Raw genomic sequence first — 13,698 nt, 5'->3', positions numbered from 1 at the left:
TTTTGGCAAATTTCCTTTTGCGTTTCTGAAGGTATATTTATTTTAACATAGTTGAGATGATAAAGTATATACACTTCTATGTCTTGCTTTTTTCATTTAATATTTGTAAGAACTTCCCCATGAGCCATCACATGGTTATGCTATAATTTACATAACAATTTGCCCATAGTGAATATTGCAAAAATATTCCCAATTCAACTTTTCTCTTTCTTTGCTCTTTTTATCTGGTAGATTTTTCCCCCTCTTTTTCCTGATTGCCTAGGTATTCCCTACTTTTCTTCCTTTATCCCATTGCTAGTCTCTCTCCCCTTTCTTTCATCAATGACTGTTTTTCACACCCTTTATCTGCTGCCTGCTTCATTCTATCTAAACTGACTCTTCCCAAAGACAACTTATTTTCTGTTGTATTCTTTCTGGCTTTATCTTTTCTCTTCATAGAATCATAGAGTAATAGCACTGGGAAGAATCTTAGGGCTACTTTAGCTTAACCCCTTTTCCATACCATAAGAATACAGATACAGAAAGATTTAAAGGAGAATGATTTTCCTCAAGGTTACATAAACACATATAGCAAGATAAAGGTAGGGCTAGATTTCGAGCACGGGTCTCCTGACTCCTAGTCCCGTTTCCTTCTTGCAAGAAGGGATCCTTCATAGGAGCATTTCATATTTTCGTAGTTCTTTTATCCATTTGCTCTACCTATGACACGAAACTGAAAAGAAATTTATAAAAATTACATTATTCAAATTGGAAAATTGGCAACTTGAAATAATAATTGCATTGTATTTAACCTTCCCCTGTTTATTGGAGGATGAAATATATTGAATTATAAGAAAAATCATGTAACATAAGAAAAATTATGGAGAACACTTACATCTGTTTTTCTAAAAAATATTTTTGTTTAGTTGTTCCAATCAGAAAAATTCATGCTCTGACCATCACATGGGCACTTCCCCCTCAACAGCAACATTACAGGTAAGAGTTAAGGGCAAATTTACTCCATTGGAAACTGAATGAGCGTGATATTTTAAAAGGATATTAGATCGGTAGGAGAAGAAGGGGATAAAGAAGGGGGGGGTAATCAGAAGGGGGAATGAAGCATGAGACTATGGACTCTGAGAAACAAACTGAGGGCTTCAGAGGGGAGGGGGGTGGGGGAAATGGGATAGGCTGGTGATGGGTAGTAAGGAGGGCACGTATTGCATGGTGCACTGGGTGTTATAAGCAAATAATGAATCATCGAACTTTACATCAAAATCCAGGGATGTACTGTACGGTGACTAATATAATAAAATATTATAATAAAAATAAATAAAAATTTGATTTAAAAAAAAAAGCATATTCAATGGTTTCAGTTTGAGGGTTCTGTTGTATGATAAACTAGGACCTCACTACTGGAGTTTTCAAGCTTGGCTGTCTATTTTAATGTCTAATTAGGTATACAAACTACAGTTTTCTTATAGCTAGTTACCTTTCCTGAGTCTCTGAAACTAAATATCTTTGTGTGAATGCTAACTTTTGTAATTATTTTCTTTAGTACTTATGAGTACAAAAATATATTAGCTTATGATTTATTTGTCAGTGGTGACCATTCAGTTTGAGCTTGTCAAAAGTAAAGTAATTTTGAGCCTGGAATATGGCTTTAACCTAAATCCGAAGGACCTACAGCTTTGAGGTGGTTATGAGTTAGGGAAGAAGAGTTATACAGATTAGGAAAACATTTTCTCAGCTTATTTATATAGTTGTCTTAAATGAGCAGTATAGCATGGGCAAGAAGTTCTTTAAAGATAAAGATCAATGTCTACAAATTCTTTTCTGATTAAAAACAAATGCTAATGAACTGGTAAAAATTTACCTTATTTTTTTAAAAACCATTACCAACAGAATAAAGCCATGAGGATAAACACACAAGCAGAAGGAAAGTGATGTTGCTTAAGCTCAGTAAAAATTTTTTTTTTCACATACATGATAGAATAGTCAATCATCCTATCAAATTAACAAGAATGGTATGCCTCCAGTGAGAAAGCAGAGAACGTGTATTGTCTACTTGCTTTTGGTGAAAGGATAATATAGGAAAAAGCTATATACATTGTGTAGTTACGGTAGAATGTCCCCAAAAGTGTTAGAATTATTATGTGCATATTTAAAAGTTTAACTTTTTACTATAAAAATAATAACATGCTCGTAAAATCTTAAAATAGAACAAATGAGTATTAAGTAAAAAGTAAAGCTGTGCTTCCAATTTTTCTTTCCTGAAAAACAGGCCGAACATTGTTTCTTATATATCCTTCAGACATTAAAACAGTAAATCGGAAACATTTTTTTTTATGGAGATGAAACTATACTGTATATACTGTTCTTCCTTTTTTGGGCAGTGCTTATTTTTCTAATTAATAAAGACTTGCTTATCCTCTGATTGATTGCTGAGGTAGTTTATTGTAGAAATCCTGAAAATTACTGAAGGGCAGGAAAAAGTCATTCAGGATTATGTTTTCCAAAGAATGTTAAATTTCTGTATGTTTCCATCCAGTTATTTTTTATGGACTGTTTATTTGTTATAATGTCCCCTTCATCATGATTCATTTTGAATCTCTAATTATGTGAATTAACCTTTTGGGGGAGCTTTTTTTTTCCTTCCCCACAAAGAAGCAAATGTTTATTCCTACAGAGTAACCAAATACAAAGCTGTTCGTTTTGTTCAGATGCAGATGTTGTGTAATCTGCGACATTCATTCTTTAATTTACTTTGCCCTACATCAGTCTCAGGATAGATAGAATTCAAATTCACATTTTGAAACAATTTTACGTGGGGTTTGGGGATTGCTTAATGCAGTTGAAATCCTAATGTTATATCTTAACTTTTAAGAGTTTATTGGCCTCCATAAACTAATTTTAAAATTTAAGAATGCTTAGATTTCCTAACCTTATTTTTCTATACATTTTTGTTTGGGTAGGAGTACATTTGTGAAATTACAGTAGAAGCCAGTGGGAAAAAACAATTTAAATAATATATATACAGCTACTTAGACTATTAAAGTATGTTATTATATAATGTAACATTTTTACACCTGTTACACTTATATTACATTGTCATGAAAACTCTATGAGTAAGTAGCTGGGCAGATGAAAGAAAAAGAAAAATACAGTGAGGTTAAGTCTCTTGTTCAAGATCATGCATTTAGTTAAAGGAAAAACTAAAACTATAAACTGACCCATAAAGCAACACATTTCATTTTACTACAGAGCTTGATGCAATACTGAAAGCTTTTCCTGACACTGGGGGATTCATTCTCTGTATTAGGTTCTAAAATGATAATCTATATTATTTCCATTTTGGGTGAAACAAAAATGAAAGATTTTACCATAAAAAGAAGTTTGGCATTCAAGAGAAAAAGTTGTAGTCTTAATTTTGGAATGATCGTACTCATTCAATGATTTCAGATAAAGAAGTTAAATTTTACCATGTTTTCTGTTTTTATCTTGCTATTATCAAATTAATAATAATTTCATGTGTGGTAGAATTTATGTGACAATAAGTTTATAATCAAATTCTTAAATATCATAATATTTGAAGAATTCCTGGTGTGCTTATACCTTACTTATTTTTATTTTTGACCTTAACATTTTTTTTTTTTAAAGGGTGAAGCCACTTCATTATATCTCTTGGCTGGTTGGGCATGAAGGCAAAGGCAGCATTCTTTCTTACCTTAGAAAAAAGCAAGTATTTAATTAATAAGTATTTTCAGTGTAGCAATCTCTGAAAAATAATAGACAATAAGCATTCTATAACCTATTCTTCTTGTTTTATCTGCTAGAAAGCCTGGAATCAAATCTAATGCTTAATTATAGTCACTTTAATACCTAAAGTATTTTAATAGTCCTATTATATTTGTGCATTTCCTTGGAAGCTACCTTTTAGCCCTTATTGGAAGTTAGCTGTACACAAAATTTTAAAAATCATAAGTAAATGGATTCCAGAGTTACATAAAAGGTTAGCTCTACTCAAGAATTTAGATTTGAATAGTAAAGAAGTCGATTATTTAAATGCTGTGGATCTCCAGCCTTTCCCAACCCAGAAGGTGGACTTCCATGAAAACTACACTGGGCAGAGAAATCATAACAAATAGTGGGACTGTGAACAATATATGCAGCTGTGTTAGCAGAATGTTTCCAAATGTGTTTAAATACTTGGTTAAGTTGCTTAGTCAAATCATAGAAAGATAGCTTTAAATCAGGACCAATAATTAAAGTACGTCCTTGTTTGATTTTTCTATACACTAATCCAAGAATGGAAAGGAAGATGAGAAATTTAAATAAGTACTTTAAAGCACTGATATGACTAGAACATTCAAAGAAAGCTAAGAGACCAAGGTTTTTACGAAAGAATAAACTAATGGTATTAGTTACATATATACCTTACATAATAAATGCAGTATGCTTTGACATGTGCGCAATCTTTCTGCCTTACTGAACTTTATTAGAATTTCACATTCTTCATTCTGGCTTCCTTCCTTCTTGTTTTAGGTTTTCGGGATTATTCTAGTCAGGAAAAGATATAGTCTCATTGCTTCTTTCTTAGACAACCTTGAGAGGTTAGCTGATAGTCTGAAAGAGCTCATTGGACATCCTAAGTAGGGATATATCTGAAGTATTCCAAGCTGCTTCTGGGAGAGAGGTTCAAAAGGGATGAGTGAAATGCCTCCCAGCAACCATAATTTTAATACATGGTGCTGTTCTCTTCAACAGAAATTACCATATCTTCATAAAACTATTAATGTTTTACTATGTTGTAATATATATTAGTGTTCCCACAAATATGGCTGTTATTTTGTTTTGGTGATTCTTGCATGCGTTGCAATTGTTTGGGAGGCCTTGAACTTTAAAAATTTATACTTTTAAACTCACTTTTGGAAAGCATGTCTGCTTCTGAACTTCCCAAATTTTACATAGATTTTTGTTAATTTGAGGTATTTCTTGACTGTCAATCCCAAGATATTGATTGGATTCATTTTTTTCCCTAACAATAGGTGCTGGGCTCTTGCACTATTTGGTGGAAATGGTGAGACAGGATTTGAGCAAAATTCTACTTACTCAGTGTTCAGCATTTCCATTACATTGACTGATGAGGGTTATGAACATTTCTATGAGGTAAATAATTAAAATGGAATTTAAAAAATGTAGATATAACTTTATGCAAAAGCATAATCAGATGTTTTGTTTTCAGGTTGCTCATACTGTCTTCCAGTATTTGAAAATGCTGCAGAAGCTAGGCCCAGAAAAAAGGTAATATGTACGTGTTAGAATTAGGTTAGGAATCAGTCCCTGGTATGTTTTAGCCTTCAGGCTGCCAAATAGACATGCTTCAGTCCTACCATGATGGTTTGTTAGGCATTTCCTGTTTAAGTTCCTTCATTGGCTCCATATCCTGATTCTTCTACATGTGAATACTGCGTGGGAAACTTGAAACATTAAGGGCTTACATTTATGTGGCCGGTCTGTTTCTTCTCTTTTCTTGCTGAGGATTCTAATAAGAAATTTTTAAGATATATTTAAATATCTTCCACTTACAATTTTCTTCTTTCACAGAATTTTTGAAGAGATTCAGAAAATTGAAGATAATGAATTTCATTACCAAGAACAGGTACTGGAAGTCAAATTCTTTTTGAATGTTATCTGTGACCAAGTTGAAACTGGTGTGGACATTATTCCTCTTTTTGGAAGTGTCACTGGAATTTTAATTCTGCCACTCTTTGTCATGTGAGTCCTAAGATGGCCTTGAGGTTATTTGAAAATTAATTCTTGTGTTTTTAAGTATGTATATTGAGTAACAGAGAATTAGGCAGATTGACATAGATCGTGTTGTGTGACAATCATTTTATCTATGTACTCATCCATCTTTCTGTCCTTTTGATAAACATTCATGGAGAGCTTGCTATGGTACTTGATGTTCTGGGAATTCTAATATTATGAGGACATTCTACAGGATAATTCTGTAGTAATTACCATGTGTACTGTTAGAAATGGTGTGCTTTGGGCTTTTAGGGCAAGGAGAGCATTTGCCTTGATCTGAGTAGAATTGGGGATGGCTCCATGAATGTGGTAAATTTGAATTGAGTTCAGCATTAAAAAATGGATAAGGTTTGGATACATTGTAAGCAATGGGAAAAACATAAGTGAGGAACTCTGGGTTATTGTGAAAAAGTAAATGATCCTATGTGTCTTTGAAAGGAAGGTATTATATAAGGCTGAAAAGTAAGGAGTTTCAAGCAGAGTTTCTTTAAAACCCTTTTTGTGTCTTGGATCACTTTGGAAATCTGTTGAATCCTCAGAATAGGATTTCATCCCTTCAACTTCTTAATCTCTTGGAAAAAAATGTCATACTGGTACAGTGACCACTGCTTCATCCCTCACCTAGATTCACCAGTTGTTAATAGTCTTCCGTATTTTCTGTCCTCCCTCTCTTTTCCTTATATATGTTTGTGCATGTATGCGTATCTTTTTCCCAAAACATTTGAGATTTAATTACAGATACCATGATACTTCACCTCTAAATGTTTTTTAAGCGTATATCTGCTACACAAATGTATTCTCTTGCATAAAACTCACTAAAATTGTCACACCCAGGAAATTACATTGAAACAATATTGTTAAATATACAAACCAGGGGTGACTAGGTGGTTCAGTCGGTTAAGCTTCTGACTTTTGATCTCAGCTCAGGTCTTGATCTCAGAGTCATGAATTCAAGCCCTGCGTTGGACTCCACACTGGGTGTGGAGCCTACTTTAAAAAATAAGATGTGTGTGTGTGTGTGTGTGTGTGTGTGTGTGTGTGTGTGTGTGTGTACACACACACGTATATATATATATATATATATATATATATATTACACAATTACACTATATATATTACACAATTCATAAAATAGTGTTTCTAAGTGAATAAAATAAAATTCAGCAGTTTTTGAAGGAATATTGAAATAAAGACTCAAAATGGTAAAAAAATAGTAATATTGTCTATTAACATTTTAAATAACAAGTCTAGCAGTAGGTCTAACAATTATTTCAGTTTTAAGTAGCAGTGAGTGTGAGATATCTGCAACAACTATATTGTGATTCTTTTTTTTTTTTTTTTTTAAGATTTATCTGAGAGAGCACGCACAGGGGGTATGGGGCAGAGAGAGAGAGAGAAGCAGATTCCCCGCTGAGCTCGATGAGGGGCTTCATATGGGTCTTGATCCCAGGGCCCTACCATCATGACCTGATCTGAAGGCAGTTGCTTAATCGACTGAGCCAACAAGGCACCCCACTGTATTGTGATTTTTATTGGTTAGTCATAGATGCTGCTAATACAAGTGTGGTTTGTACTTATATTCATAATAGAATAAAAATGCTAATTTAGATGTTAGTGAAAATAAATATGTAATTTCTTCCCAGCCAATTCATGCACATACACACTCCTGAATTTGTCCATTGATAGCTCTTGTGGGAAATGTCTGTAGACCCTGGATTAAAAACCCCCAATTTAGAACTGCTTCATAGAGCATTTTGAAGCTGCCTTTTTAGATCATCACCAGAGATGATTTATTGAATATCTACTCTAAGTAGAGAAGATTTAGGTACATGAGGACAAAGTCACAAAAACTGTAAGCTTCCAGTTGCTGTTGATTCCTATGTAATCTCCTCTGTATACTCGAATCATTGAAATAGAAATAAAAATCGTTTTCTGTGAAAACAGGCTGCTTTGACACATCTGTGGGCCATTACGAGCCCTATAGACACTCCTCTGTCTGTATAAGTGGACTGATAGGCATAGAACTCCACAAGTCCTGCCACCTACCTTATCAGGAGTAATTTTGTTCAGTGTCCTTATCAGCTGTGGTGGCAACATGTGAGTCAGAACTATGGCAGGGAAGGAGCAGGAGCAGGAGCAAGAATTGTGGACTACAACTGTAAGTGATACCCAGATTCCTTTTTTGGGGATCAGCTTTTTAGCATTGGTGGAGTGAGTGATATTTTTTCTGCCCCTCCAGTTTCTTCTTAGCAAATCATTTCAAGATGTCTTTGTACTGACATCTCCCCATTTTTGTAGCTCATTTCTTTTACCGTTAGCAATATTCATGAATACTTGTGTTGATTTTAAAACATGAGCCCAAGACATCTTAGATTAAAACCTAATCAGTGGAAAGTGAGAACAAATCAGAAAGGTTTATATCTCTTTGTGAACTGCTAAATTAACTCAAGTAGCTCAGCTTATTTTGGCTTTTATAAATTTGTTTTTTTTAACAAAGTTGGAATGTGTCCTCTTTAGACTATTTCTGGTCTTCATCAATAAAGGCAAATAGGAATGTCCTTTTCAAACTATTCAAACCAGTCTTAAGAAATTTATTTATTTATTTATTCATTTATTTATTCATTCATTTATTTATTTAAGATTTTATTTATTTGAGAGAGAGCATGAGCCAGGGGTGAGGGGCAGAGGGAGAGGGAGAAGCAGACTCTCTGCTGAGCAGGGAGCCCAATGCGGGGCTCGATCCCAGGACCCTTAATTAAGAAATTTAAACAAATTATTTCCCATAGGAACTTGGACTCAATATGTCTTATAAATCAAAAATACGATCTAGAACAAGGTGTTTAAGCATGTGCTTTTCTGTAGGCAGAAAAACAGAAATAATATAATATTAAGGCAATAAGAGTTTGCAGTAGATTAAAAAAAAATTAGAGGACAGACAATAACAAGTGTTGGAGGAGAAATAGAGAAATTAGAGCCCTCATACATTGCTGGTGGGAATTATAGAGTGGTGTAGCTGCTTTGGAAAACAGTTTGGCAGTTCCTTAAAAAGTTAAACAGAATTACCATATGAGCTGTACTATAAGTTCTCCTAGGTATACACCCACGAGAATTGAAAACATGTCCACACAAATACTTGTACACACGTATTTCTGATAGCAGTATTCAGTATAGCCCCAAAGTGGAAACACCCAAATGTCAACGAGTGCATGGTTAAACAAAACGTAGAATACGCACCCTATGGAGTATTATTTAGCCATGAGAAGGAATCAAGTACTGATTCATGCTACAGCATGGATGAACCTTGGAAGTGTGCTAAGTGAAAGAAGCCAGTCACCACAGGTCACATGTTCTGTGATTCCATTTATATGACATTTCCAGAGTAGGTAAATCCATAGAGATACAGCACAGATTGATGGTTGCCAGTGGCTAGGGGGAGTGGGTAGTAGAGAGTGAATGCTTAATGGTTATGGGAGTTTCCTTTTGGAGCCATGAAAATATTCTCTGACTAGATGGTAGTGAAGGTTATATAACTTTGTGAATATCCTAACCACTAAATTGTACACTTCATTTTAAATTTTATTTCATTTTTAATTGTGTACTTTAAAAGTGTGAATTTTATGATATGTGAATTATATCTTCTAAAAAAATGAAAGAATAGCATTTGAGTGTTTTTCTTAGTACCTGGTCCATTGCCTTGGCACTGGAGGTCTGCTTTTAGCCGGGGTCCTTGGTGTTTTCTCATAGGAAATATCTTGAATCATTCAATTTTGTTGCATACTGACCAGAGTAGTTAATTTATAAGTGAGTGGCTGGTGAGAATAACTTAACTTAAAAAAAAAAAAATGAGAACAGAGTAGGAGGAATCATTTTAAATAATTATAGCACCTTAGTGACTGGTCAACTTGATGATTCAGGAATGTTTTCTGAAGTGGGAAGTGGGACAAAAAAAGCTAGCAATCTTTCCTTACTTTTTTCTTATTCTATTTTTTTTAAAAGATTTTATTTATTTATTTGACAGAGATAGAGACAGCCAGCGAGAGAGGGAACACAAGCAGGGGGTGGGAGAGGAAGAAGCAGGCTCATAGCGGAGGAGCCTGATGTGGGGCTCGATCCCATAACGCCGGGATCATGCCCTGAGCCGAAGGCAGATGCTTAACCACTGTGCCACCCAGGCGCCCCTCTTATTCTATTTTTATGTGGTAATTTAGTAGATAACATACACCTATGGTCTCTAGTTTGATGTATGCACATCTCATTTCTTCTGCATGAATGCAGTAACCTTCTCTTCTGTCTTCCATTAGATGAGAGAACAACCCATACTGTCTAGTAAAGGACTGGATAGTGTGGTTATTTTGGAAAGAGTGTTTGCTGCTCCGTTAGGAGTCCTGCGTTCTTGTATCTGCTCTGCCTGTTATTTACTGTGTGACTTTGGGCAAGTCTCCTGATCAATCTGAGTATATTTCCTCATAAAATGTGGGAATAAAACCACTGACGGACTTGTCAGTTTTAAGATTCTGAACGTCTGGGTGCTCAATTAGTACTTAAATTGATTGCTTTCCTTTGAACAAGTTAGAGAACTTGTGGTTACTCTTTCAGTTTTAAATTGAGGTAATACACTGATTAATAGAATTTCTTATAGCAAGACTTTTATCTAATGACACATTTTGATTTCTGCATTGATTTGATTCATGTTTACAGATAGTTTTAGGCGATAGTCCTATAGTGATGAAATGATGAAGACCCTGTCTTTAAGGACATCAGTCACATGGGGCACTTGACCTGTAAGCAAGCATTTACAGTTCAGTGTTGTAATGCTGTCATGAGGAGGCTGTGATGTGATTAGAGCTTAGTGTGGTGTAGGGCTCAGGATGGGGATTGAAGGGGTGTCAGGTTAACTTCCTTAAGGTGGTAAATTTTCTCTGGCTAAATTTTCTTAGAATTCTGAGCATCAAATCCCCCCCCCCCCGCCGCCTTTTAAAGTAATCGCTATACCCAACGTGGGGCTTGAGTGAGCATCAAATTCTTAAGCTAAAATTATATTTGCTCAGTATATTTCTGTTCAGAGGCTTTGGTTTCATTGTTAAAAAGGAAAAATTATTTGTATTTTGTGATAAGTTAAGAATAAGGGAAGTTTCTGGTGTGAAATAATTCCCTCTTTACAGACAGATCCAGTTGAATATGTGGAAAATATGTGTGAAAACATGCAGCTGTACCCACTACAGGACTTTCTCACTGGAGATCAGCTTCTTTTTGAATACAAGCCAGAAGTAAGGAGGTTTCATTTCTAAGAGTTACTTTTAGACAAAAGGGGAGGGGGAGAAAGTGCAAAGATATACTTAAGAACTGTGGGAATGTAGAAAACTTGGTTAAATTTGTCAGATTTTTTGTTTAAATGGAAGAAATATAAGTTTTGTGGGTAATTTTTCATGATGTATATGATCATGTTTTAAATATGAGGAGAAAATCAAGTCCGTTTCTTAGGTACTATTATTCTCACTATTTTTGAAGTGTTATAATATCTACTAAAAAAAGTGATTCCTAAGAATTATGTGCTGTAGTTGCCAAGCTTACTTAGAGAGTTGTTTTGCTTACCTTTTAGTTCAGTTAGAGACTCTGGGCAATTACATTTTAACCATTTTGAAAATGTTTATAAGAAATGTTAAGATTTCCTGAATTTGAAACATGTGACTTATAGACAATATTACATACAAATAAATACTTGGCCGGGTTTTTCCTTCCTTCCTCATTGGGAGTAAGTCATTTTGCTCCATATGGGGTAGCAGTTCTCATTTGGGAGATTTTGCCCCCAGAGGATATTTGTCAGTGTCTGGAGACATTGCAGTTGTCACGACTGGGGGTGCTCTTGGCAGATCATCTAGTCGGTGGGAAGTCAGAAGCGGCAGCTGCTAAGCATCGCACAGTGCGGAAGACAGCACCCCACAATGAAGTATTGTTTGGCCCAAGATGTTAATAATGCTGAGGTTGAGAAATCTTGATATAGGGTATTCCAGAATTTTAAAGATAGGAAAGGGTACAGGAGGAAGCAGTAATTATACATTCTCGTTACCTCCCAGGAAGATCGGGCCCAGGGGTCCAAGTATTTTATTCTGAACCGCCATTTGTTGTTTTTCCTCAAAGAAATGGTGTTTAATTGGTAGTTAGGGTTTCAAACCTTACCCACAAAATCTTGTGTTTACTCCTATCATAGCTGAAGGATTATTGAAGGAGGCCTTGCAATAGTATCATTTTATTAATTCTTGGGGATGAGCTAGTATAAGCAGAGTTTTTGGAATCATATACAACTTGTTTAGAACTCCACATTTGTCATTTCTAGCTGTGTTGTTCAGTGCATATTATGGAATCTTTAACACATATTATGTAACTTTTAACAGGACCCTGAGTATTATTTTCTATAAATGGGTATACCTTAGAGTTTTAGGATTAAATGAAATAATGTATGCTAAACACTACCTGGCACATAGTAAAACTTAGTAAGTGAGAGCTATTTTTACTGCTAGTATTATTATTATGTAGGATTTGAGATGAATACAGTTTATAGCATTATCAGGAAACATTTGAAACAACTAATAGACTAATGAAGTTTTATAAATTAGGGTGTTAATGACTATAGATGGAGTTTCATGAGCATCAAAGATGCTAGGATCTTGGGGATGCCTAACGTATGGCTTTGCCTTTTTAACAGAGATGTATTAGGTTAAAGGTGTTATTTTTGTGTGTGTATGTGTGTCTCCCACTCCCCCCCGCCATTAGGTCATTGCTGAAGCCCTTAATCAGCTAGTTCCGCAAAAAGCAAATCTTGTTCTGCTGTCTGGTGCTAATGAGGGGAAATGTGACCTCAAGGAGAAATGGTTTGGGACTCAGTATAGTATGGAAGGTAAAATATTTTAATAATTGTCCTACAAGTTTAGGTTTAGCTGACTCACCTGAGAATTTTTATTCCTTAATAATTTGTCTGATGGTTCCTATGAAAAAAAGTATAAACTTTTTTAGAAGTTTACTTTGAAATGAAAATTATTTATACTGCTTTGCAGAAAATTACTTTCTGCTATGTTTATATTTATTATAGCTAGTGAAAAAATCCTGTTTTCTGGGTGGTTTGGGGAAGAGTTTTGACTATTTTAGAAAAGTGCTTCCGAAACTTCAGTGTACATATGTGTCACCTAGAGATCTTATTAAAATACAAATTCTTATTCACTGGCTCTGGGTTAGGGCTTGAAATTCTGCATTTCTCATAAGCTCCCAGGTGATCAGTGCTGCTAACCACACTTCGAATAGTAAATGGCTAGCATGCCAGGATATGTTACAGTTTTCCTGAGAAAGAAGAATCGATTTGTGAAGGCTAGTTGTTAATTGGTTTTTTATTAAGAGAATTCTCAACATTGCATTGTTTATTGGATAGTTTGTTTTTCATCTCTACAGATGTTGAAAACTCTTGGGCCGAACTATGGAAGACTAATTTCGAATTAAATCCAGATCTTCATCTTCCAGCTGAAAATAAGTACATAGGTCAGTGAAATAGCAGTCATTATACATAATCCGTCTATGTATCAATAAAACAAATAGCACCTGTATAGTGCATTTACAAAGTGTCATTTGAATTCCTATTTGAGCTTCCCAGTAACACTCTAGAGTAGGCATTACTGTTTTCTTACTTTTTTGAATGAGAAAACCTGAGGCTTAAAAAGGCAAAGTGACTTTTCCTAGACTAATCAGTTGGTGAATGGAGAAAACAGGACTTAAATGTAGATGTTGGGACTCCCTGAGACTTTTGCTTTTTCTTGTGTATCATAGCTGATCCTTTCATGTCAATCTCTGTAGGACTAGCCATTATCTTGCCTGGTTGTTTAGTGTTTTTTATTTTTTTATTTATTTTATTTTATTTTATTT

General features: G+C 34.8%; 1 protein-coding gene across 3 annotated transcripts in view; it reads left to right on the top strand.

Annotated features, from left to right (window-relative positions):
- Positions 1-13,698, top strand: part of NRDC (nardilysin convertase) — an 87,025-nt gene that overhangs the window by 58,498 nt on the left and 14,829 nt on the right. For all 3 annotated transcript variants that reach the window (XR_002141996.2, XM_002915720.4, XM_002915721.4), the window contains 8 exons: positions 906-975; positions 3,640-3,717; positions 5,028-5,148; positions 5,225-5,283; positions 5,587-5,641; positions 10,953-11,057; positions 12,562-12,685; positions 13,231-13,317. Coding sequence is in view for 2 of the 3 variants with exons in the window: in XM_002915720.4 (XP_002915766.1) it covers positions 906-975; positions 3,640-3,717; positions 5,028-5,148; positions 5,225-5,283; positions 5,587-5,641; positions 10,953-11,057; positions 12,562-12,685; positions 13,231-13,317 (699 nt within the window). In the remaining variant the exon portion in view is untranslated. The remainder of the gene's footprint in view (positions 1-905; positions 976-3,639; positions 3,718-5,027; positions 5,149-5,224; positions 5,284-5,586; positions 5,642-10,952; positions 11,058-12,561; positions 12,686-13,230; positions 13,318-13,698) is intronic.

Source organism: Ailuropoda melanoleuca, chromosome 2 (genome assembly GCF_002007445.2).
Source record: "Ailuropoda melanoleuca isolate Jingjing chromosome 2, ASM200744v2, whole genome shotgun sequence".
Lineage (NCBI taxonomy): Eukaryota > Metazoa > Chordata > Mammalia > Carnivora > Ursidae > Ailuropoda > Ailuropoda melanoleuca.
This window is presented reverse-complemented; position numbering and strand designations above follow the sequence as displayed.